The sequence below is a fragment of the Ranitomeya variabilis genome, chromosome 5 (assembly GCF_051348905.1).
Source record: "Ranitomeya variabilis isolate aRanVar5 chromosome 5, aRanVar5.hap1, whole genome shotgun sequence".
Taxonomy (NCBI): Eukaryota; Metazoa; Chordata; class Amphibia; order Anura; family Dendrobatidae; genus Ranitomeya; species Ranitomeya variabilis.
In genome coordinates this window covers 33,138,790-33,165,815 of record NC_135236.1, presented here as the reverse complement: position 1 = coordinate 33,165,815, position 27,026 = coordinate 33,138,790, and the positions used below count along the sequence as shown (strand labels likewise).

Genomic DNA, 27,026 nt, shown 5'->3' with positions numbered 1-27,026 from the left:
TAATGTCACGTAACTGCGCTCTGTGCTATCCTTAGTGTGGCTTCTGTGGCTGCTGCTGCTGATAACACTGATGTGAGGAGATGTGAGCGGTCCTGGCTGGGGTCCATCCGCTGGGCTCGCTGTACTGGAAGACGACATTATACTCTTATACTGTGGTGACACTGAGGCCACTTTGGTGTCGTCTGCCAGTAATTTGAGGAAACATGAACACCCCCGGCTGAGTTCTGCAGTGCCACGCTACAGTCCGCACTGTGGGTGGATTGTGGCCACTTTCCTGGGGTCTGTCCCTCATCTGATGCGTTTCTGCAGCATTTGGGGCCGTTATAAGGTGCTGAAGAATTAATCAGCGAACGTCATCCAAGCCGACCATGGCAACCTTCGCTCATCTCATTATAACGCGGGCGCTCCTATACTGCAGCGGCGGCGGCTCTGAGCCCAGGAGAACCGGAACCAGGCTCCTCACTATTTATACACTCAGGACCTTCAGGGTCACGTGTCTAAGGTCCTTGCAGGGTAAAGTCACTTCAACACGTGCAGAGCATTAATTCCCCGCACCGCAGGTCCTGGCAGATACACGTGAAACGTGATGACAGGAGCTTTGATCTGCCAGGACCGGCGGTGCTAGGAATTCTCTGCACGCTTTGAAGTGACTTTTACCCTGCAAGGACCTTAGACACGTGATGCTGAAGGTCCTCCGTGTGTTCTGTCTCTGCCATGTGAACGGCCGCCGCCATCACAACCAGTGGGACATAGAGGAGCTCCGGGGGGAGACTGACAGCTGTATGTGCGGCGGTACTACAAGTCACAGCCACCCCTGGCCAGGCCCGGCTCTGTGGAGGGATGGGCGGAGCTGCAGGTGAGAGCTCGGCTTCCTCATTAACCCTTGCCAGGTGTCAGTGTCTTTTATCTACTTCTTCCAGGATCTTTCACCTTTTTGGGGGGATTTTTGCCTGACTGGTTGTGGTTTGGAATAAATGTTCATTTCACTGGGAAAGATGGCGAAAGACCCCAGAATGTGGCTGCGGGGGTGATTGTGCTGTGTCTGTCATGCGTCGTCTCCCTGCAGATGATGGCTGTGATATGCCGCCATCATCTGCCTCTAAGGCCGGCGTCACACTTGGCGTAAGACAATACGGAACGTATTATACGTCCGTACTATGGCCGTAATACGGAGAAATGGTCCCAAAATAGTGATCCGTAGTCAGGGTGTGTCAGCGTATTTTGCGCATGGCATCCTCCGTATGTAATCCGTATGGCATCCGTACTGCGAGATTTTCTCGCAGGCTTGCAGAACCGACATCTAATGGATTTATGTGCTCAAATGTTCGGGAAAACATATATACAGTATATATATATATATATATATATATATATGTCATTGAGACACATATATATACATTCTGTATTTATATTTCATTCAGCGCGATATCTGTGAACAGCCGGTAATTCAATTGCCGGCTTCTCATTTCTCCTGCACAAACCCGACAGGATATGAGACATGATTACATACAGTAAACCATCTCATATCCCCTTTTTTTTTGCATATTCCACACTACTAATGTTAGTAGTGTGTATGTGCAAAATTTCAGCGCTGTAGCTATTAAATTTAAGGGTTAAATTGCGGAAAAAATTGGCGTGGGCTCCCGCGCAATTTTCTCCGCCAGAGTGGTAAAGCCAGTGACTGAGGGCAGATATTAATAGCCAGGAGAGGGTCCATGGTTATTGCCCCCCCGTGGCTAAAAACATCTGCCCCCAGCCACCCCAGAAAAGGCACATCTGGAAGATGCGCCTATTCTGGCACTTGGCCACTCTCTTCCCACTCCCTGTAGCGGTGGGCTATGGGGTAATGAAGGGTTAATGCCACCTTGCTATTGTAAGGTGACATTAAGCCAGATTAATAATGGAGAGGCGTCAATTATGACACCTATCCATTATTAATCCAATTGTATGAAAGGGTTAAAAAACACACACACACACATGATTTAAAATTATTTTAATGAAATAAACACAGCGGTTGTTTTAATATTTTATTGCTCTCTCAATCCATTTCCAGGCCCTCGCTTGGCAAAACAATAAACACACAATATACATACCTTCTGGTGAACCGTCACGTCCCACGAGGTAATCCATCTGAAGGGGTTAAAATAATTTACAAGCAGGAGCCCTGCAAATGCAGCGGTGTGCTCGTGCTTGTAATTCCCCGGCGAATGAATGAAATGTAGGTCATTGACCTACATTTCCTTCAGTCGCGGTGATGCGCCCCCTGATGGATGTCCTCATATGACCTGGAGCGTGGGAAAAAGTTCCCAGGCTGCAGTTCATGAGAACATCCAGCAGGGGCGCATCACCGCGACTCAATGTAAGTACAGATCCAGCTTTCCTTTCAGCACCCGGGGATTACAGGCACGAGCGAGTGGTTTATCGCAGCTCGTGCCTGTAATATTAGTTAACCCCTTCAGATGGATTACCTCGTGGGAAGTGATCTGACATCAGAAGGTATGTATCTTGTGCGTTTATTATTTTGCCAAGCGAGGGCCTGCAAATGGATTGAGAGAGCAATAAATTATTAAAACAACCGCTGTGTTTATTTCATTAAAATACTTTTTAATCACATGTGTGTGTTTTTTTAACCCTTTCATACAATTGGATTAATAATGGATAGGTGTCATAATTGACACCTCTCCATTATTAACCTGGCTTAATGTCACCTTACAATAGCAAGGTGACATTAACCCTTCATTACCCCATATCCCACCGCTACAGGGAGTGGGAAGAGAGTGGCCAAGTGCCAGAATAGGCGCATCTTCCAGATGTGCCTTTTCTGGGGTGGCTGGGGGCAGATGTTTGTAGCCAGGGGGGCCAATAACCATGGACCCTCTCCTGGCTATTAATATCTGCCCTCAGTCACTGGCTTTACCGCTCTGGCGGAGAAAATTGCGCGGGAGCCCACGCCAATTTTTTCCGCCATTTAACCCTTTATTTCAGCAGCTACAGCGCTGAAATTTTGCATACACACTACTAACATTAGTAGTGTGGAATATGCAAAAAAAAGGGGATATGAGATGGTTTACTATATGTAATCATGTCTCATATCCTGTCGGGTTTGTGCAGGAGAAATGAAAAGCCGGCAATTGAATTACCGGCTTTTCTATAGAACACTGCTGCGTATTTCTCGCAAGTCACACTGCTGGTCCGTGTGGAATCCGTATTTTTCTCGCCCCCATAGACTTTCATTGGCGATTTTTTTTTTGCGCAATATGCTGACAAACGCAGCATGCTGCAATTTTGTACGGCCGTAGAACGCCGTATATTACGGATCCGTAATATACGGCTGATAGGACTAGACCCATTGAGAATAATTGTGCCGTATGTTATGCGAGTTTTACGGACGTAGTTTCTGCGCTCTTACGTCCGTAAAACTCGCATGTGTGACGCCGGCCTAACTGTGACAGCGCAGCGCCAGGGGGGCGCCAATGGGTTACCATGACAGCCAGGTGTCTGCTGAAGCCCCCCGGGCTCGTCATCAGGGTCCTCCGGTGAAGGCTGCCCTGTGGCCGACGTTCATAGGGGATGATGATTTCTGCTGTGTGATGATCGCAGCTACAAGTCCCCTAAGGGGACTACGAACTACAAAGAAAAGTAAAAAAAAAACATAATAAAATTTACAAAAAAATCTGAAAAAATTAAATAAAAATTTATAAAAGTTCAAATCATCCCCCCTATTAAATAGTATGAAATAAAAAAACATATTTGTCATCGCTGCGTTCATAAAAATCCTTTCTATCGAAATATACAATAAATCCGATCGTAAATAAAATCCCCAGCGTTGGGTCACACAAGTGTAGATAAAACATTGTCTCAGGGTGCAAAATAAAAAAAACCCTCAGGGTATGTGCCCACGTTACGGAATCTGCTGCGGATTTTTCCGCAGCGGATTTGGAAAATCCGCAGTGCAAAACCACTGCGGTTTTCACTGCGGATTTCATTGCGATTTCTTCTGCGGATTCCTCTGCGGGTTTTCAACTGCACTTTCCTATTGGTGCAGGTTGAAAACCGCTGCGGAATCCGCAGAAAGAACTGACATGTTGCGGAAAATAATCCGCTGCGTTTCCGCCCTGATTTTTCCGCAGCATGTGCACAGCGTTTTTTTTTTCCCATAGGTTTACATGGTACTGTAAACTTTGGGAAAACTGCTGCGGATCCGCAGCAAAATCCGCAGCGTGTGCACATAGCCTTACAGCTCCAGAAAATCGGAAACGTTCCGGCTCTTGGAAAATGGAGTCACAATTGATTTTTTTTTTTTTTACAAATTTCAGAATTTTTTTTCACCACCTAAATAAAACAAAACCTAGACCTGTTTGGTGTGAGGACTCGCCCTGAGCCGGGGAATCGGGCCGTCGGGTTCATTGTAAAATCAATCATGTAAAGGAACAGAGAAACCATCGCTGATCGGCACAATTTTTTTTGCTATTTTGCTGCACTTGTCTTTTTGTTTTTCCCGCTTTCCGGTAAATGGTAAAATAAATGGTGTCATTGGAAAGTAAAACTCGCCCCGCCAAAAAAAAAAAATACCTCGTCCAGGGACAGGTTATTAAAAATGCCACTTTTAGGTTATGTTCACATTGTTTTTTTTGTTTTTAAAGCAATTGGACAATCACAGGTTCAAGTCCCCAAAGGGAACTAAATCGATTTAAAAAAAAATCAATATAAAAATTCTGACTCCCCTTACCCCCAATTAAAAATAAAGTATAAGCATATTTGGTGTAACCTATAAGAAGCGATCAAGACGTCGTATCTGCTCCAAAACGATTTTTGATAAAAACACATAAAAATCTCTGAGCCCTCGCACAGCGCTCTCGACAGAAAACGTAAATTGTGACGGGTCTAGGAAAATGGCAACAGAAGGGAATTATGTCTGGTGTTTTGCTATTTCGGTTTTTTTTACAAACTTCCAGATCATTTTTTTTTACCACTTAGATAAAAAAATGCTGTGATGATACTGACCTGGAGTATTATGTTTCCTGGTAACTTTTTTTTTTTATTTTTTTTAACATACAATAAGCGCTGTAAAAACAAAATAATAACGACAGCGTTTTTTAGCTCAATTTCACCACACGTGGAGGTAAAATGATTGGATTCAAAAGTACAATTCGACCTGCAAAAAATACAAACCATTGTACGCTGTGTGTTCAGAAGAATATAAACGTTGTGAGTAGTGATGGGTAACGTTCGGGGTCCCAACAGCTAGTGTCTGTGCACAGACCCCGATCACGGACTTCTCCAGGATAACCATGTTACTATTTAGGTCATCCGTGCGAGAAACATTGGCGATCACTTCGTTACTGCCAGTTAGGCCGGGATCACACATACGCGAGATAGGGCCGAGTTTCGCAGGTGAAATCCCTCCTCTGGCTCCGGCACTCCGGAGCGGAGCGTGCAGCCGCACAGCAATACATAGAGCTGCACTCTCCGCTCCCAAGTGCCGGCGCCAGAGGAGGGATTTCACCTGCGAAACTCGGCCCTATCTCGCGTATGTGTGATCCCGGCCTTAGAGCGCTGCTGATCCTACACCTGTCCAATGACTACTTCAGCTGTGACAGGCGGTAAAAAGGTTAACGCGGGTCACAGGCGTCTGATGAGATCACTACTTTCAGTATCCTACACCTGGTCTCGCAGATCACGACAATGACATCACGGGCAGCTTCTCGCGCTCTGCTCAGTGTGTTCCAGCTGGCGAGGAGAGCGGTCGTATCACTGATGTGACTGCCGTCCTGAATAGGTAAAAGCGGGCGGGGAGTTTTCTGTCATATAAAGGACTTTCTTCTGGCTGCCTCCTTATTACAATCTGACTATGAGGTTAGTAGTGGGGGTTTCTTATAGACGTCTCTCCATTACTTACCTGTGGGCTTGAGGTCAGCAGACAATACAAAGGTGACATCAACCCCACAACTATCACCCCATTTGCCACCGCACCAGAGAAAGTGAGAAGAGCGAGGCTAAGCGCCTAAACTGGTTCATCTAACTCCATTTCTGGGGCGGCTGAGAGCTGATGTTTTTAGTCTAAGAAGAGACCAATATCCACGGCCCTCTCCTACGCTGTTAATATTTGTCCACAGCTGTCTGCCTAGACTTTGCTGGTTATTGATTGACTATAGTGGGGACCCCACATCATTTTTATTTTTTTTGGGGGGGATCTCCCCTATAATAATCAGAAAAGGCTCAGAAAATAGCTGTGAGCTTAAGTTAATAGCCTGGGAACCTTTTTGGCTATTGGCTCATTCCCATAATATTAACATTAGCCTCCAGACGTCGGCTTTCCATCAGCTGGTTATGAAAATGTCGGGAGACCCCACACCGTTTTTCTTTTCATTTATTTTTTTAAAGTGCTCACACACCCCTTGTGATGGCTATTCTTTAGTTTTCTGTGACATCATGTAGACATCTGGATCATTTCCTTCTTTTCCGCTCTGTCGATGGGGCATCTCTGCCAATGCCATGTCTCAGATTGAGATTAATCTGCATATTTCAAGGGAACCTGTCAGCAGATTTTGCCGCTATAAGATGTGGCCACTGCCTTTCAGGACTTATCTACAGCATTATATAGTGCCGTATATAAGCCCCCAGTCCGACCTGTAAGTGAAGAAAAATAAGTTATATTATACTCACCCGAGGGGGCGATTTGGTCCGATTGGTGTCGCAGGTCTGGGTCCGGCGCCTCCCGTCATCTTGCGACACCGCCCTCCTTCTTCCATGCTCCCCGTCATCAGCGCTCCTGCGCAGGCGTACTTATCTCCCTGTTGAGGGCAGAGCATAGTACTGCAGTGCACAGGTGCCGGGCCTCTCTGACCTTTCCCTGCGCACTGCAGTACTTTGCTCTACCCTCAACAAGGCAGAGAAGTGCGCCTGCTCGGAGCGCCAATGCCGGGAAGCCATGAAGCAAACAGGAGAAGATGGGAGGCGCCAGACCTGGACCTGCCACACCAATCGGACCAAATCGCCCCCTCGGGTGAATATAATATAACTTATTTTTCTTCTTCTTATATAATGCTGTAGATTAGCCCTGAAAGGCGGTGGCCACATCTTATAGTGGAAAAATCTGCTGACAGGTTCCCTTTAACATGGCATCGACAGAGCGGAAGAGAAGGAACTACTCTGTCACCATGTTGTCAGAAAGCTGCAGAATGGCCGTCAGAAGTGGTTCGTGACTTCCCTGAGGCGGGAGAAATCGTCCCACCGCAGAACAGGCAGGTAGTTTGCAGCTACCTGGCAATACAGTGGGTACGGAAAGTATTCTGACCCCTTTACATTTTTCCCTCTTTGTTTCATTGCAGCCATTTGGTAAATTCGAAAAAGTTTATTTTTTTCTCATTAATGTACACTCTGCACCCCATCTTAACTGAAAAAAAAACAGAAATGTAGAAATTTTTGCAGATTTATTAAAAAAGAAAAACTGAAATATCACATGGTCATAAGTCTTCAGACTCTTTCCTCAGTACTGAGTAGAATTCACCAAATGGCTGCAATGAAACAAAGATTGAAAAATTTAAAGGGGTCTGAATACTTTCCGTACCCACTGTGAGTGCTTTGCCCATTTAAAAAAAAAAAAGTCCCAGGTAACCCCTTTTAATAATCCCTCCTTTCTTGAGAGCAGAGAGGATTTTTATCAACGGCATGTTCACACTGAGCTTTTTTTAATTTTATTATTTTTAGCAGAAACACCCAAAATTCTCCACAAATACTGAAACCTCCAACTTTCCGTACCAAAAAATCAAGTAAAGAGACTAAGTGTGAACGTACCCCAAGTGGTAAAGTTACTTGATTTTACTCTGATCTGTCTTGTGTTGATCTTTTCTCAGCCGATTTATGACCACATCAAAGTTGAGCTGAACTTTTATGTGATGATAAATCGGCTAAGAAGAGCTCAGTATAAGGCCGGAGTCACACTACAGTGAGATACGGCCGAGTCTCGCAGGTTAAAACCAAGCTCCGGCACTCCGGAGCGGAGCTTGCGGCTCCTTGTATTGCTATGCGGCCGCACGCTCCGCTCTGGAGTGCCGGTGCCAGAGCTTGGTTTTAACCTGCGAGACTCGGACGTATCTCGCTGTGTGTGATCCCGGCCTAAGATAGATAAGAGTAGAAAAAACATGTCCGCTATAAGCTGGGAAAGATCATCCAAGACATTGCAGGCAGGTAGGGGTGGGGGAGTACCCGATAATCCCTTTAATTCTGTTGATTACAGCTCAGGGGTGGCTAGTTTCTTTAACAAGGAGTGTACACTTATAAGCAATGCTCTGACGCTCCCTGATTCCAGCCAGCTTCAGTGCTCCTCCAGAGGTAACGTTGTCTCTGCCAGCGTCATGGGAGAAGAGGCCATCATCCCTCCATCATCATCATCCCTCCCGAGCTCACACTGCAGTCAGGGGGCCACGAGGTGGTAGAACAGTGCTGTCCTGGGTATGTGTGTGGATCCGGCCTAAGGATGTGGAGTTTAAGCCTGAAATCTTTATGTAGGTTTTTTTTTTATTTCCACTTTTTGAAAGTCAGAACTTTTTTTTATAACATCTTTGTCTTTCTAGCCTGATGACGGCTTGTTTTCTTTCAGAATAATGGGGTCTAATGTAGAGTCGGTGTCACTCAATTCACAAGACCCGGTCCATTGGCCACGTCGATAATCTGTGGCCTGTGGAAGGTGCAGTGAGAATCACCATGCTGGCAATCTGTGGCCACAGGACCACAGCCGCCTCTTACCCGACGTCATCCGCGGCTCTTCTTTTGATTAGCCGGCCTGGCACTGTGTTATGTTTGCGACTCATCTAACAGTGCGCCAGGCTTGCTAATCAAAAACACAGCCACAGTTGTCATGTAAGAGGCGGTTTTCACGGATTACATCCTGCGGCCACATGTCACCGATGTGACGGATGGACGGGGTCCTGCAAATCGACTCACGTCATCGCTACTCTAAAGACGTCTTTCTGCTAAATATACAGTATTTATCAGGACTTACACCTTCCCGGACTACCAATACTATTTCAGTATTAGTTTCCCGTCGTGCCGTTAGTGTAGAAAAAGGGTCCCCGAAATATATTTACAAAAAATGTATGTTGTTCACACACATGGTTGACCAGTCATTTAGGCGACCCTACATCCAGTGGGGTTCAAGCTGCCATTATCACCCACAGCAGCTTGATTGACATGCTTGCTCAACACTCACCTCTTCGGGGCACACTAATATACAAGTAGCTTTTTAACAGAGGAAGAGGACAGGATCTCCTACAATTCAGTATCGACCCTTTAAAGCACCTTGCTACATAACCAGGGTTATAAAGCCAAACCAGAGCCCATTTGCAGACACGTGTTTCAGAGATTTGCCCCTCATCAGTAGAAAGCAGGAGAATTGGCCGGCTGGGATGATGCCTTTCCCAGGTGGCCTGAGGGATTTAGTTTCTACTTTGTAGATAACGTCAAGTTGGCATAGGGAGACTTATAGGCAAGGCAATATTCTAAGTCACTTTTCACCAACTTGGATAAACTATACCCATCAGATGTGATGGGTGCATGGCATTAATGTCAGGTCAGGACACACAGGCACTGGACGCGCGTCGGGGCGTGTTTCTCAAATGTGTTTCCTCTGAAATGTTGCAGCATTTCGAAGCAAAACACAGATGTTTGTAATGAGAGCGCCGGTCTCTGACTCATGTGACAAGTGACCTCCAAATATATGAAATATGATATTTCCAAAAAAACATAAGTTTTATTGCCTATAAAAAGAATATTTTTCCAGATTTGTGGACCAATATCAAGGATTTTCTGTTTTTTTGTTTGTTCGATTCCAGATAACTGAACCGCCGGTAACGATGCCGAGTTGTCTGATAAACAGCTGCAATAGCAGCACGGGAAGAGACGACCATGTCATCCTGCATTCTTTTCCGTCAGACATTGCCAAAATTAAACTCTGGCTCCTGCAAACCGGGCAGCAATTTAACAACGTGGATGAAATCGCTCGAAAGATCCACCAGGATAATAAAACGAGGAAATTTCGTTTCTGCTCCAAACACTTCAGCGGAGACTCCTACATAATAAACCATGGAACTCGCATCTTACGAAGCGACGCCTGCCCTTCCATCTTCCCTGAATTAGAAGAGGGCGAACTCCACGTAGAAGAGTCACTAAAGAAGGCGAGGCCCAAGAAACAAAAAAGGCCCTGCGATAAAATTAAGATCGCTAACGTCAAAAGTATTTCTACAGAAGAGTTCAATGTTTCCAAAGCCGAAGTCGTTCGCGCAAAGTATTGCAGCGTAGGAACTCAGACCGTCGCCAATCTCTTGAACTCTGACCTGATATATTAAGATCTGCGTCATACCTGTTCATCAACTCCAAGCTTAGATGTCCAATAAAAATTAGAATTTGCTTCCCCAAAATCTGGATAATCAAGATCAGTTAAAACTTATTAAATGTGATTCATCAATGAAAAGCTTCAGCCAGGACGCTCAAGATTTCTTCTGCTTCCTTGGACATCCTAAAACTCTACTCTGTTCATTTGGTGATCAGCAAATCTGGTGAAATTTGCTGAAATTGGCCAAGACATTAGATTTTGCATAGTAGTTACTCTATGAGAATGAAATGTTTCTTGGTATGTTCCGAACTAAGTCGGCTCCTTATGTCGTGACGCGCGTCGCTGGTTAAGCCTCAGACGAAGCACGCTGCGACATTGGTGGTCTATTCTCCACCAGAAGCCCAGCCACTGAGGGAAGGTGCTGGAAGAGCCGAAGAGGACATCATGGATGCTGTGCCGAAAGACGGAGGAGGTCAGAGGGGGATGTGCAGAGGACCGGCTGGAGGAGACAGGTGAGCAGTGAAGTGTTGAGGTTCCTACTTTTGTGTTTTGATTTTGCAACCCTTTCCCGACCCTTTACAAGTCAGATAGTTGCTGAATTTGTGCAAAAGACATCACAGAAAATTTGGATCCATGGAAATATAACTTTTTCTTTTTTTTAAATTTTGAAGCCTTTAATTAACAATCAGTCTCAAACCGATTTGCTCATCTGTAGTTCCATAGTCCTTATTTAATTTATTTAAAGGGAACCTGTCAGCAGGATTGTGCACAGTATCCTACAGACGGGGGTCTTCATGTGGTGCTCTGATTAGGTGTTCATAATGCAGACTGCTGACACTGATCCCTCACTGACCTGCCCCCTAGTTTACATAGTTTTCATCACCAGGTATCATTGTAATCAGTATAACGGCACCGACCTGACACTGTCTGTAGTTACTGTGCACAATCCTGCTGACAGGTTCCCTTTAATGCTACTGTAAATTTTTATCAGAATCAACAATGTTCTGCGAAATGGAATTCACTGTCAAAAATAGTTGATATGAATTCCGCTTCCCACACGAGTTGTCATCCTATCACTTTGGTTAAACAGCTCAGAGCAAGTTTCTCAATGTGTGAGATGTAAGACAGAGAGCTCTGATCTCCTGGTCTAATCGCCCACATGATTAACACCTTTCAGGTAAGGTTCTCGTGGTAGAGGGGCAGCACAGCTGAGTTTAGATGTGTCGCATAACAAACACTTACAGTTGTGCTCAAAAGTTTAAATTCCCTGGCAGAATTTTTGCTTTCTTGGCCTTTTTTTTCAGAGAATATGAATGATAACACCAAAACCTTTTGTCCACTCATGATTAGTGGTTGGGTGAAGCCATTTATTGTCAAACTATTGTGTTTTCTCTTTTTAAATCATAATGACAACCCAAAACATCCAGATGACCCTGATCAAAAGTTCACATACCCCATTTCTTAATACCGTGTATTGTCCCCTCTAACATCAATGACAGCCCGAAGTCTTTTGTGGTAGTTGTGGATGAGGTTCTTTTTTTTCTCAGGTGGTAAAGCTGCCCACTCTTCTTGGCAAAAAGCCTCCAGTTCCTGTAAATTCCTGGTCTGTCTTGCATGAACTGTGAGATTGAGATCTCCCCAGAGTGGCTCAATGATATTGAGGTCAGGAGACTGAGATGGCCACTCCAGAACCTTCACTTTGTTCTGCTGTAGCCAATGACAGGTGACTTGGCCTTGTGTTTTGGATCGTTGTCATGTTGGAACGTCCAAGTACGTCCAATGCGCAGCTTCCTGGCTGATGATTGAAAATTTGCCTCCAGTATTTGCTGATAACATGCTGCATTCATCTTTCCTTCAACTTTGACCAAGTTTCCTGTGCCTTTGTAGCTCACGCATCCCCAAAACATCAGCGATCCACCTCCATGCTTTACAGTAGGAATGGTGTTCCTGTCATCATAGGCCTTGTTGACCTCTCTCAAAATGTAGTGTTTATGGTTGTGGCCAAAAAATTCAATTTTGGTCTCATCCCTCCAAATTACTTTGTTCCAGAAGTTTTGAGGCTTGTCTCTGTGCTGTTTTGTGTATTGTAGGTGAGATACTTTGTGGCATTTGCGCAGTAATGGCTTTCTTCTGGCAACTCAACCATGCAGCCCGTTTTTCTTCAAGTGCCTCCTTATTGTGCATCTTGAAACAGCCACACCGCTAGTTTTCAGACAGTCCTGTATTTCAGCTGATGTGACTTGTGGGTTTTTCTGTGCATCCCGAACAATTCTCCTGGCAGTTGTGGACGACATTTTTGTTGGTCTACCTGACCGTGGTTTTGTTTTTACAGAGCCTCTGATGTTATCAGGTCAAAATCACCAGGGTATGTGAACTTTTGATCAGGGTCATTATGAATTATAAAGAGAAAACACAGTAGTTGGACAATAACTGGCTTCACCCAACCACTAACCATGAGTGGAGAAAGAGTTTTCATGTTATCACTCATATTCTCTGAACAAAGGCCAAGAAAGCAAAAATTCTGCCGGGGATGTAAACTTTTTAGCACAACGGTATATGAGCTCTCTTCCTCTACCTCTGCTTGTCCAGAGATAATAATAATTTTATTTATATAGCGCCAACATATTCTGCAGTTCTTTACAAATTATAGAGGGGTCTTGTACAGACAATAGACATTACAGCATAACAATAAACACAGATCAAAACAGATACCAAGAGGAGTGAGGGTTCTGACAGTACTATAAGAGGAAGTGACCTAGTAAAAAAGGTTTGTAATGTGACACAGCTAAACTCAGCTCTGCTGTATCTCTCCAACACAGGGACCTTATCTGAAAGGTGATAGTCATCTTTGCTGTCTAATCATGCAGGAGGTGAGACCAGGAGATCAAGGCTGTATCATTACATCTCACACTGAGAAACCTAAGCTATGTTTGTCTTTTTTTCCTGTGTTGCTGCCTGCTAATGATTGGTCAGCATCAAACAGGGAAGAAGTACACACCCCCAGTGAAAACGGTCTGTTAAAACCCACGTGGAATTATTAAAAGTTAACCAAATACTTTGATTGGTAATCTCTGCAACAGAGAGGCGAAATTTGAAAAAAAAAATGCATGAAATCTTTGGTGAAAGGTCATCTATAAAGAATGCAATGCCTTGTTTGTTCTATACATAAACTGTGTGATGTTGCTGCAGTGCAGTGTAGGGGGTGCTGGCGAGGGAAGAGAGGCCGCACACTCACAGCACAGCAGCACTGAGCAGCCGCACAGGTGTCACAGGTAACGAAAGAGTGGTCAGAACCTGTCAGGAGCAGAAGTAACAGCAAAGCACGAAGTCAGAGACAAGCCAGAAGTCAGAGCCAAGCGGGAGCTTGGTATCCAAATAGTGAGACGTACGACAAAGTCAGGGTACAAGTCAGAGAGTCAAAGCCGGTCGGGGAACATGGTATCGGAGACAGAAAATAAGAGGCGGGGTTCAGAGATCAGGCCGAGTCATACACTGTACGGAAACAACCAGACGAACACTGAGTCAGGGATAGCGAACGGGTCTCACACAAATACGGGAAGTGAAAGGCAGAAGGATCACCAGGGTATAAGGGTCAGCTGCTATAGCCTGCAAGCATGAACTATCACTGACGCTGGCCAGCAGACTACAGAGGACTGAAAAAGCCCAGCCAGCTCCAAAACGAAGGCAGAGGGGATTAACCGCCGCATGACCAGTCCAGAGAGGGGATAGCAGAAAACAAACCCCGAACTGGATCATGACAAACTGGTTTTAATCAGATTCACTGTATCACACTTTCCAATCTTTCTCTAACTCTAAATCACTTAATTAAATATCAAAGTGGTCATCCTTTATAAAGAACTATTCTATTTTTTATTCATATAATTAACATCGTCGTCATGTCTTCATCTTTTTCTCAGGTAATCTGATGACCTGTATCGGCATAACAGAAAAGTCGAATCATGGAAATCTTCATACACTGCAGCACAGACGGCTACATTCCAAGATTTAGTAATCCACCAAAATTAGCATATTGCCTTGTAAACCTTTCACTAGTCAACGGGAGAGAATGGGATCAATTATCCACTTAAAGCGTGATTCCTCCTATATTTTATTTTCAAGGATAATTTTATCGTAAAGTTGCACTGGTTACAGTGGGGGGAAATAAGTATTTGATCCTTTGCTGATTTTGTTAGTTTGCCCACTGACAAAGACATGAACAGTCTATAATTTTAAGGGTAGGTTAATTTTAACATTGATAGATAGAATATAAAAAATCCAGAACATCACATTGTATAAATTATATAAATTTATTTGCATTTTGCAGTGAGAAATAAGTATTTGATCCCCTACCAACCATTAAGCGTTCTGGCTCCTACAGACCAGTTAGACGCTCCTAATCAACTCATTACCTGCATTATAGACAGCTGTCTTACATACACTCACTGGCCACTTTATTAGGAACACCTGTCCAACTTCTTGTTAACACTTAATTTCTAATCAGCCAATCACATGGCGGCAACTCAGTGCATTTAGGCATGTAGACATGGTCAAGACAATCTCCTGCAGTTCAAACCGAGCATCAGTATGGGGAAGAAAGGTGATTTGAGTGCCTTTGAACGTGGCATGGTTGTTGGTGCCAGAAGGGCTGGTCTGAGTATTTCGGAAACTGCTGATCTACTGGGATTTTCACGCACAACCATCTCTAGGGTTTACTGAGAATGGTCCGAAAAAGAAAAAAAATCCAGTGAGCGGCAGTTCTGTGGGCGGAAATGCCTTGTTGATGCCAGAGGTCAGAGGAGAATGGGCAGACTGGTTCGAGCTGATAGAAAGGCAACAGTGACTCAAATCGCCACCCGTTACAACCAAGGTAGGCCTAAGAGCATCTCTGAACGCACAGTGCGTCGAACTTTGAGGCAGATGGGCTACAGCAGCAGAAGACCACACCGGGTACCACTCCTTTCAGCTAAGAACAGGAAACTGAGGCTACAATTTGTACAAGCTCATCGAAATTGGACAGTAGAAGATTGGAAAAACGTTGCTTGGTCTGATGAGTCTCGATTTCTGCTGCGACATTCGGATGGTAGGGTCAGAATTTGGCGTAAACAACATGAAAGCATGGATCCATCCTGCCTTTTATGGAGCATCTTTGGGATGTGCAGCCGACAAATCTGCGGCAACTGTGTGATGCCATCATGTCAATATGGACCAAAATCTCTGAGGAATGCTTCCAGCACCTTGTTGAATCTATGCCACGAAGAATTGAGGCAGTTCTGAAGGCAAAAGGGGGTCCAACCCGTTACTAGCATGGTGTACCTAATAAAGTGGCCGGTGAGTGTAGTCACCTTTATAAAAGACTCCTGTCCACAGGCTCAATAAATCAGTCAGACTCTAACCTCTACAACATGGGCAAGACCAAAGAGCTTTCTAACTATGTCAGGGACAAGATCATAGACCTGCACAAAGCTGTAGTTGGCTACAAAACCATAAGTAAGACGCTGGGTGAGAAGGAGACAACTGCTGGTGCAATAGTAAGAAAATGGAAGAAATACAAAATGAGTGTCAATCGACATCGATCTGGGGCACCATGCAACATCTCACCTTGTTGGGTATCCTTGATCATGAGGAAGGTGAGAGATCAGACTAAAACTACACGGGGGAACTTGTTAATGATCTCAAGGCAGCTGGGACCACAGTCACCAAGAAAACCATTGGTAACACATTACACTGTAAAGGTTTAAAATCCTGTAGTGGCCGCTAGTTCCCCCTGCTCAAGAAGGCACATGTGCACACCTGTCTGAAGTTTACCAATGAACACCTGGATGATTCTTTGACTGATTGGGAGAAGGTGCTGTGGTCAGATGAGACAAAAATTGAAGTCTTTGGCATTAACTCAACTCACTGTGTTTGGAGTAAGAGAAATGCTGCCTATGACCAAAAGAACACCATCCCCACTGTCAAGCATGGAGGGGGAAACATTGTTTTGGGGGTGTTTCTCTGCTAAGGGCACAGGACCACTTCACCGCATCATAGGAGAATGGATGGATCCACGTACCGTAAAATCCTGAGTGATAAACTCCTTCTCTCCACCAGGACATTAAATATGGGTCGTGGCTGGGTCTTTCATCAAGACAATGACTCAAAACATACAGCCAAGGCAACAATGGAGTGGCTCAAAAAGAAGCACATTAAGGTCATGGAGTGGCCTAGCCAGTCTCCAGACCTTAATCCCATAGAAAACTTATGGAGGGAGTTGAATCTCCAAGTTGCCAAGAGACAGTCTCAAAATCTTAATGATTTAGAGAAGATCTGCAAAGAGGAGTGGAGCAAAATTCCTCCTGACGTGTGCGCAAACCTCATCATCAACTACAAAAAACGTCTGACTGCTGTGATTGCCAACAAGGGTTTTACCAAAAAGTATTAAGTCTTGTTTGCCAGAGGGATCAAATACTTATTTCTCACTTCAAAATGAAAATACATTTATATAATTTATACAATGTGATTTTCTGGATTTTATTTTTGATATTCTATCTCTCAATGTTAAAATTGACCTACCCTTAAAATTATAGACTATTCATGTCTTTGTCAGTGGGCAAACATACAAAATCAGCAAGGGATCAAATACTTATTTCCCCCACTGTATATTTCGCCCTTATTGCTGAACTTGAGCATTTTATGGTCCCCGGGACACATCGGGGCAGTGCAAGATCCTTTGGCCACATCGAGACCTTTTGACTTTGCCCAGTCCAGCGTGCTTGAGGTTAATTGGAAATAATAAATCTGAATAAGGTTACTTTCCATGATGAGAATCCGGTTTTGATGTTCATGTTTTTATCATGTCGTTTTTGGTTTTTTTTTCTTTGAATGTCATGTTTTAAATAAAGCTGTTTAGTTTTTGATACTTTGTGATATTTGGCTTTGAAAAAACTCTAGTCATACAGCGGATTAAATGTTTTTTTTCCTGCAGATTTTCTTCATCTAATACAATTTTTTTGTGGGAAAATTTGCACAAATCTCAATGTAGCCACAGATCAGTTTACACAGTGAAAAAAAAAAACACATCGGGCGTGATATTTTTTTATAAATCCCATCCACTTTGCTGGAACTGTAAGATACCACATTTATTGCACTGCGAAATTACTCAGCATCAAAAACTCATCTTGGGAACTTAACTAAGTTTATGCCCAGCACACAGAATAACTATCACTTATAATTTCAAGTGTCTGAAGAAGGAGAACCGAAAAATAATAATAATTTACAGATGTGCATGCACGTCTGCAGACCTACATGTGCTTGGATACACACACATATAAACTATAAATAAATAAAAAAATGGTCTACAAAAGGTACCCCTCAAAAATGTCAGCTCCTGTTATAAAAAGCTAGATGGTGGCGCGATTCTAACGCATCGGGTATTCTAGAATATGTTTGTAGTTTATTTATGAAGGTTTCAGAATAATGCAATTTACACAAAGGATTTGGCCGGCCGGCCGCAACCAATTAGCGAAGCGTGGTTCAAATTCCGCGACAATTCGCGGCCGGACTGCGTCTGTCGCTGATTGTTCGCGGCCCGGCGTGACCAATCAGTGAAGCCAGGGCTGGCTCCAGGTTTTTGAGGGCCCCGGGCGAAAGAGTCTCAGTGGGCCCTCCTCTTTAACACATACCACGATTCATGATGCACAGATACAGCAGAGAAATATAGCACAGCCAAGTAGTATATAACACAGCCCACGTAGCATATAACAGCCATGTAGTATATAGCACAGCCCCATAGTAAATAGCACAGCCCATGTAGTATCTTGCCCCGCCACATAGTATATAGCACAGACACGTAGTATATTGCACAGCCACGTAATATATTGCACAGCCACGTAGTATATAGCACAGCCACGTAGTATATAGCACAGAGATGCAGTATATAACAAGCCACGTAGTATAGAGCACAGTGATGTAGTATATTGCCCAGCGACAATATATGCCACAGCCACGTAGTATATAGCACAGAGACGTAGTTTATAACACAGCCCACGCAGTATATAACACAGCCCATGCAGTATATAACACAGCCCATGTAGTATATTGCCCAGCCACGTAGTATATAACACAGCCACGTAGTATATAGCACAGCCACGTAGTATATAACACAGCCACATAGTATATAGCACAGCCCACGTAGTATATAACACAGCCCGCGTAGTGTATAGCACAGCCCACACATTGTATAGCATTGCCCAGCCACGTAGTATATAGCACAGCCCCCGTAGTATATAGCACAGACACGTATATTGCACAGCCACGTAGTATATAACAGCCCATGCAGTATATAACACCGGCCACGTAGTATAGAGCACAGCGATGTAGTATATTGCCCAGCCACGTAATATATAGCACAGAGACGTAGTATATAACACAGCCCATGCAGTATATAACACAGCCCATGTAGTATATTGCCCAGCCACGTAATACACGGTGTTCCAAATTATTATGCAAATTGGATTTAAGTGTCATAAAGATTTAATTGTTTTGTTTTTCAAATAAACTCGTGGATGGTATTGTGTTTCAGGGCTCAATGGATCACTGAAATCAATCTTAAACACATGTGATAATTGGTTTTCCAGATGATTCTAATTAAAGGAAAACTACTTAAAAATTATGTTCCACATTATTAAACAGGTCAGTTTTCAAGTAACATGAGAAAGAAAAAGCATCTCTCTGCTGCTGAAAAGCATCAAATAGTGCAATGCCTTGGTGAAGGGATGAAAACATTAGAAATTTCCCGAAAACTTAAGCGTGATCATTGTACTATTAATAGATTTGTGGCTGTATCTGAGCACAAATGTGTTTGTGCTGATAAAGGCATAATGGGGAAGGTTTCTGCCAGGTAAGTTCATCAGATTAAGAGAGCAGCTGCTAAAAAGCCATTACAAACCAGCAAACAGATATTTGAAGCCGCTGGTGCCTCTGGAGACCCTCGAACCTCAAGGTGTAGGATCCTTCAAAGGCTTGCTGTGGTGCATAAACCTGCTATTCGGCCACCCTTAAACAGTGTTCACAAGCAGATGGTTGCATTGGGCCCACACATACATGAAGACTAATTTCCAAACAGTCTTGTTTATTGATAAGTGTTGAGCAACCCTGGATGGTCCAGATGGATGGAGTAGTGGATGGTTGGTGGATGGCCTCCATGTCCCAACAAGGCTGCGACGTCAGCAAGGAGGTGGAGGAGTCATGTTTTGGGCCAGAATCATGGAGAAACAGCTGGTAGGGCCCTTTAAGGTTCCTGAAGGTGTGAAGATGACCTCTGCAAAGTATACTGTATAGAGTTTCTGACTGACAACTTTCCTCCATGGTCTAAAAAGCAGAAATTTGCCTTCAGGAGCAAAATCATCTTCATGCTGACAATGCCCCATCTCATGCTGCAAAGAATACCGCTGAGTCATTGGCTGCTATGGGCATAAAAGGAGATAAACTCATGGTGTGGCCACCATCTTCCCCTGACCTCAACCCTATAGAGAACCTTTGGAGTATCATCAAGTAAAAGATCTATGAGGGTGGGAGGCAGTTCACATCAAAACAGCAGCTCTGGGAGGCTATTCTGACTTCATGCAAAGAAATAAAAGCAGAAACTCTCCAAAAACTCACAAGTTCAATGGATGCAAGAATTGTGAAGGTGACATCAAAGAAAGGTTCCTATGTTACCATGTAACTTGGCCTGTTAGGAGGTTTTGGAGTTAAATAGCTTTTTTGCTCAGTGAATGTGACCTAATGCTGCAAATTCCATAAATGAGCATTTTCAGTTCTTTAAAACATATCAAATGTTTAGAAATTCTACTGTGCCTAATAATTTGGAACAGTGCATTGTGAGTTTTTATTCATTTTGGAGATTATACTGTTATCATTGGGAGGTTTCTTCAATAAAATTTGATGTATACTCTAACGGGTGATGACTTTTATTAGACTGACTGTCATTTGCACCGACCATTTAGGAAAATCCGATAAAAATGTCATTTGCATAATAATTTGGAACATAGTGTATATTGCACAGCCACGTAATATATAGCACAGTCACATAGTATATAGCAGCCCATGCAGTATATAACAGAGGCCACGTAGTATAGAGCACAGCGATGTAGTATATAACAGGCCACGTAGTATATAGCACAGCGATGTAGTATATTGCCCAGCCACGTAATATATACCACAGCCACGTAGTATATAGCACAGAGACGTATTATATAACATAGCCCATGCAGTATATAGCAATGTGGGCACCATATCCCTGTTAAAAAGAATTAAAATAAAAAAATAGTTATATAGTCACCTTCCGTCGGCCCCCGGATCCAGCCCAGGCGTTTACCGATGCTCCTCGCGACGCTCCGGTCCCAAGAATGCATTGCAGTCTCGCGAGATGATGACGTAGTGGTCTCGCGAGACCGCTACATCGTCATCTCGCGAGACCGCAATGCATGGACCAGAGCGTCGCGAGGAGCAGCGGGAAAGGCAACGGAAGGTGAGGATATAATGATTTTTTTATTTTGTTTATTATTTTTAACATTAGATCTTTTTACTATTGATGCTGCATGCTGCAAAAAGTGTTTCGTGGACTGTGCAGTGCTAATATGCCTGAGGAAAAAGAAAATAATTTGAGAATGTGCCTTTTACCAGACAAAGTGTAACGAGAAGGATTGAAGTCACTACGGGGAATCTGCAGAAAACAACAGAGTGGACTATTTAGACTTTTTCTCCTTGGCATTGGATGAGAGCTGAAATGGACTCGACACAGCCCAGTTACTCTGCTCTACATGGGGACTATGCTTCTATTTACAAAAAGTAAACCATAAGTGGGCAGTACTGCCCTGGAAAAATGTGAGATGGTGGCACACAAATAAAAAAATGTAGTAATTGTAATAAATGAGGATTTTCATTTTAGCAATGTTGATTAAAAAAAATTCTTAACCCCAACCAGTAGACCCAGCTTTTGCGGGCACCAGCAGAGAGAAGGCAGCGGCAAGCTTAGGATGCTGACCACGAAAAATGAGGTACGTGGCCAGGTGATCTGATTGTCCCAAACGACTTTGTGGGCGCAGTGATGGGCAGATCTGTATTCCACCAGCTGTAACCTTGGTCCCTGGGCTGACGTCCTGCAGAGTCAGGCCCCCTCTATATCACACAGCTCCCATTTCAGGGCATTGTGCCCCACAGAATTTGGGGGAGGAAGTCATGGCTGTTCCCTCATTGTTCAATTAGTCTGCATACTTGTCCTCTCAAGTGGTGAAGACTTGTACACCGTAGGGGCCTGATGCAATCCATAATCAGCAGGCTTTCCACAAATTAACATGCAAAATGGGTCATCGGACTATCTCGCATGAATCAATGGCTCATGTCCCTTGACTTGATGAACAAAGGAATAATGGATCTGACATAATTAAGAACAGTTCACCCCCGCACAAGTGGCCAGATTGATGCAGTATTGTCACATTAACTTCTTCTGGTCTGCCGATAGAATATACAGTTAGGTCCATATATATTTGGACAGAGACAACATTTTTCTAATTTTGGTTATGGACATTACCACAATGAATTTTAAACAAAACCATTCAGATGCAGTTGAAGTTCAGACTTTCAGCTTTCATTTGAGGGGATCCACATTAAAATTGGATGAAGGGTTAAGGAGTTTCAGCTCCTTAACATGTGCCACCCTGTTTTTAAAGGGACCAAAAGTAATTGGACAATTGACTCCAAGGCTATTTCATGGACAGGTGTGGGCAATCCCTTCGTTATGTCATTCTCAATTAAGCAGATAAAAAGGTCTGGAGTTGATTTGAGGTGTGGTGCTTGCATTTGGAAGGTTTTGCTGTGAAGTAAACATGCGGTCAAAGGAGCTCTCCATGCAGGTGAAGCAAACCATCCTTAAGCTGCGAAAACAGAAAAAACCCATCCGAGAAATTGCTACAATATTAGGAGTGGCAAAATCTACAGTTTGGTACATCCTGAGAAAGAAAGAAAGCACTGGTGAACTCATCAATGCAAAAAGACCTGGGCGCCCACGGAAGACAACAGTGGTGGATGATCGCAGAATAATCTCCATGGTGAAGAGAAACCCCTTTACAACAGCCAACCAAGTGAAGAACACTCTCCAGGAGGTCGGCGTATCAATATCCAAATCTACCATAAAGAGTAGACTGCATGAAAGTAAATACAGAGGGTTCACTACACGGTGCAGCCACTCATAAGCATCAAGAAGAAAAAGGCTAGACTGGACTTGGCTAAAAAACATCTAAAAAAGCCAGCACAGTTCTGGGAGAACATTCTTTGGACAGATGAAACCAAGATCAACCTCTACCAGAATGATGGCAAGAGAAAAGTATGGCGAAGGCGTGGTACAGCTCATGATCCAAAGCATACCACATCATCTGTAAAACACGGCGGAGGCAGTGTGATGGCTTGGGCATGCATGGCTGCCAGTGGCACTGGGTCACTAGTGTTTATTGATGATGTGACACAGGACAGAAGCAGCCGAATGAATTCTGAGGTATTCAGAGACATACTGTGTGCTCAGATCCAGCCAAATGCAGCAAAACTGATTGGTCGTCGTTTCATACTACAGATGGACAATGACCCAAAACATAAAGCCAAAGCAACCCAGGAGTTTATTAAAGCAAACAAGTGGAATATTCTTGAATGGCCAAGTCAGTCACCTGATCTCAACCCAATTGAGCAGCATTTCACTTGTTAAAGACTAAACTTCAGACAGAAAGGCCCACAAACAAACAGCAACTGAAAACCACCGCAGTAAAGGCCTGGCCGATCATCAAAAAGGAGGAAACACAGCGTCTGGTGATGTCCATGAGTTCAAGACTTCAGGCAGTCATTGCCAACAAAGGGTTTTCAACCAAGTATTAAAAATGAACATTTCATTTAAAATTATTGAATCTGTCCAATTACTTTTGGTCCCTTTAAAAACAGGGTGGCACATGTTAAGTAGCTGAAACTCCTTAACCCTTCATCCAATTTTAATGTGGATACCCTCAAATGAAAGCTGAAAGTCTGAACTTCAACTGCATCTGAATTGTTTTGGTTAAAATTCATTGTGGTAATGTCTATAACCAAAATTAGAAAAATGTTGTCTCTGTCCAAATATATATGGACCTAACTGTAAACGCTGGCGTAGTCATCAATTTACTCTTCAGTAACGTTCTAAAATGTCACTGCATAGTAGTCAAAGGCCGGCTGTCAGACACAGGCAAACTCCCTACAGAAAAGGCAGCCATGATTAATTATCATTTTTGCTCGTCTGAGCTCTATATCACAAGACTGAGTAAGCGTTGTGTAAAGAGATTAAGAAGCACTAACAGTGCTTCCTCCGCAGGACCCGGTGGTCATGTGATCGCTGGGTGTTGGGAGTGAGCTCGAGCTTCTGGGTCCTAGGAGAACCGGTCAGCTCTGCTATGCAGCCAAGAAGTTGAATTTCTCCCCTAAATGGGGCAATTATATTAGGGAATATCAGCAATAAAAACAATGTATCAGTGTGCTCACAAGCGAACCAATTAACACCCTAGTTTGTAAAATAAAAATAAGTGAAAAAACAAGAAAAGAAAACAAATTACAAAAACTGCCACTATAAATTCCAATATATAGAAACAATTTCTATGGAAAAGAGAACTCAATTTACTTTTTTTTTCTTTTAGCGGCCCTTTGTGGTTGTCAAAAAAGAAATGTAAAAAAATGACACTCTTTTTTATGTTTTCTTTAGTTTTTAATCACCCCACCTACTTGTGCCCCCCACACCACAATGAGCAATAAAAAAATATATATGAAACTGACAAATTAAGCCCCACGTATTGCGAAAAGTAGAGGCAAAAAATGTTTGAATATCTGAGCGAGAATTTTTTCTCGAGCCATTAAAACATGAATAAATGTGTCTGGTCAGCAACAGACAGCATTGTAAATTTGGTTCTAGCGAATGTTTTTTGTTTTTTCTTTTCAAAGCCGTCCAGTTTCTTTGCTCTATTTTAATTAAGTAAAGATGGTGGCCTTCCTTTTTTAGTTAAAGGCTTCCTCATAATTCCTTGCTGCTCTCATGACAAAGCCCCTCTATACTGGTTGTACTATCGTATCCTGTATAAAAGAAGAATATACAACAGAAATTTAGTGGCGAATCTGGTCGACCTCTGAAGAGGCTATTTGCATGATTAAGTTTCCAGAGACGCACTGCATGGCTTTGGCCAGGGTCACACTGGAGAGTTTTACGGACGTATGAGAGGTGCAAAAACTACGCTTTGCACACGGACCAATGATTCTCTATGGGGCAGCTCCTATCTGCCATATATTTCGCAGCCGTAGAAAATCGCAGCATGCTGCATTTGCGTATTGCGCAAAAAATCTGCCAATGGAAGCCTATGGGGGCAAGAAAAATATGAATTACACACGGACCATCAGCGTGACTTGCGAGTAATACACCAGATATCTCCAGATGCCAGGAAATGTGCCAAGCCCTCAATCAGGAAGCCTAGACATGCTAATTAGCTGAAAAAGCCAGACAGACATCCCGGAAGTCTGCCGCACGCCTCCACGGAGTCTCAACCAGCATGGCAAGCATCATAAATGTGGATATGCTCCTGGTCCAGGAGAGGCCCGAAATCTGGGACCAACGGGATTCCAACTACGCTAACCAGGCAAGGAAAGAGGCTGCTTGGAGGAGCATCTGTGGGATCCTTTTCCCTGATTATGAGCAGCGGCCACGTGACGGACAGAGGCAAATAAGAAGGTACACTCATGTTTCTCAATTAATATTGTCAACTGCAATAAGAACAATATTTTGACACTATTATTATTTATCTTATTCTGATTTTGTATGTATATTGCACCATTTATTTAATGGTGCTGGACATGAGAAAGGGGTTACGTACAGCATTTATAGATGTCGCTTACAGTAAGCAAATTTACCATGACAGACTGGTACAGAGGGGAGAGGACCCTGCCCTTGCGGACTTACATTCTATGGGGTTCCCCTTATATCCTATTGTGCTATTTGTGTGTTCAATTTGATTACTGAAGATATTTATTAAGGAATGCAGCTTACTATGGCACATTAAAATCTGTTAAATCACTGACAGCTTGTGGTACCACTGTGCACAATGGCCTTATACATTATTTTCTTCTCTGTCATCGCAGTGGAAGATGTTATGAGACGTTGGCGCAGCATAAGGGACCAGTACCGGAGAGAAAGGCAGCAGCGGGCCAGGAGTAGGTCAACAGCTCCAGCAAAACGAAAGTATATATACTTTGACCGGCTGTCCTTTCTGGATCCCAGTATGGATCTCAGACCGTAAGTACAAACCTCCCACCACATTACACATATGTTTGGAATGCTCATAGATGGTTTATCAAATTACATTTTTCAATTTTCATAACAGAACACAATCCAACCTCACTGAGAGGGAGACGGCAGGGTCCGAATCGGAGCCATTGATCGATCCTGTTGGGGAAGTAGAAGAGGTGGGTGGCCCATCTACGGCTCCTACCATGTTTATCCCTCCGGATCCATCTTCAGCTGTCCCTCATGTTCAGCATCCACTTGGGACAGATGATGCAGCCCCACACACAGATGCACCAGCTTCAGGGATGCCTGAAGATCCTGGCCACAGCAGCAGCCTCACTGTTCCGCTGGAGACCTCCCCACAGCCTGCTGTGACCTCACGTCATGGCCGTAGAAGGAGAGAGATAATGGAAACCCGAAGGAATGTGGACACTGGTGTCTTAAATTATTTGGCCAGGGCTGCTCAGGATGATGGTGAGGAGGCATTTTCTCGAAGCATTATCTCCGTACCATACCCCGTGAGGTGAGGCTATGTGTGAGAGGGTGCATGCAGATCCTTCTTGATGCATGCACCCCCCAAATAGCCCTTATGATTTGTTTCAGTACATTGAGAGGTGGCAGCTGTCAACATGTAATGTCCTGCTTATGCCAACAAATCAACGAGTGCATGCTCAAGAGGGATTTGAAGCACCTTCTCCACGTATGCCTACACCTCAACCCCTTCCCCAACATAACCCACCAATGCCTACACCGTACCAAATGGCTCCCTTCCAGCAACCTTACCAATATGGCCACTTGTCTAGATCCAGTGTTGGAGGCTGGTCCCAACCTGGGTTTGGACGACATGGACATATTGGTGGGGGTTATGACTCCCATGAGGTGTACTATAGTAATGATGCCAATAGTATCCATAGTATCCACTCTTATGGCCAGTACTCATCTGGGCAATCTGAGCATGGGCAGATTTTGGAGCAGGCCCAACTGAGAAGTCACCAACAGGGTGAAGGACAATTGGCCCAACAAAGGCCACAAGAGCAGAAACCCGAACTGCCGCCATCACCTCCACCAGCGCATCAGAATCTATAAAAAATATTTTCTTGTTGATAATTTTGTGTTACCTCCCAAAATTATGTACTGTATATACTCGAGTATAAGCCGACCCCCCTAATTTTGCCACAAAAAACTGGGAAAACTTAATGACTCGAGTATAAGCCTAGGGTGGAAAATGCTGCAGCTAAATGTCAAAAGTAAAAATAGATACCAATAAAAGTAAAATTAATTGAGACATCAGTAGGTTAAGTGTTTTTGAATATCCATATTGAATTAGGAGCCCCATATAATGCTCCATACAGTTCATGATGGACTCCATAAGATGCT

At 43.7% G+C, this 27,026-nt stretch overlaps 1 protein-coding gene and 1 long non-coding RNA gene across 2 annotated transcripts in view; both read left to right on the top strand.

Moving 5' to 3' along the window:
* The first annotated feature begins 671 nt into the window (after positions 1–671).
* On the top strand, positions 672–17,227 carry LOC143774256 (uncharacterized). Its single transcript, XR_013215502.1, has 4 exons — positions 672–856; positions 9,834–10,845; positions 14,251–14,778; positions 15,672–17,227. It is a non-coding gene; the product is annotated as an uncharacterized LOC143774256 (long non-coding RNA).
* Positions 17,228–21,364: 4,137 nt separating this feature from the next.
* LOC143774791 (vomeronasal type-2 receptor 1-like) overlaps positions 21,365–27,026 on the top strand; it is a 41,216-nt gene continuing 35,554 nt past the window's right edge. The window contains exons 1-2 of the mRNA XM_077262559.1: positions 21,365–21,369; positions 25,747–26,172. Coding sequence (XP_077118674.1) covers positions 21,365–21,369; positions 25,747–26,172 — 431 coding nt within the window. The remainder of the gene's footprint in view (positions 21,370–25,746; positions 26,173–27,026) is intronic.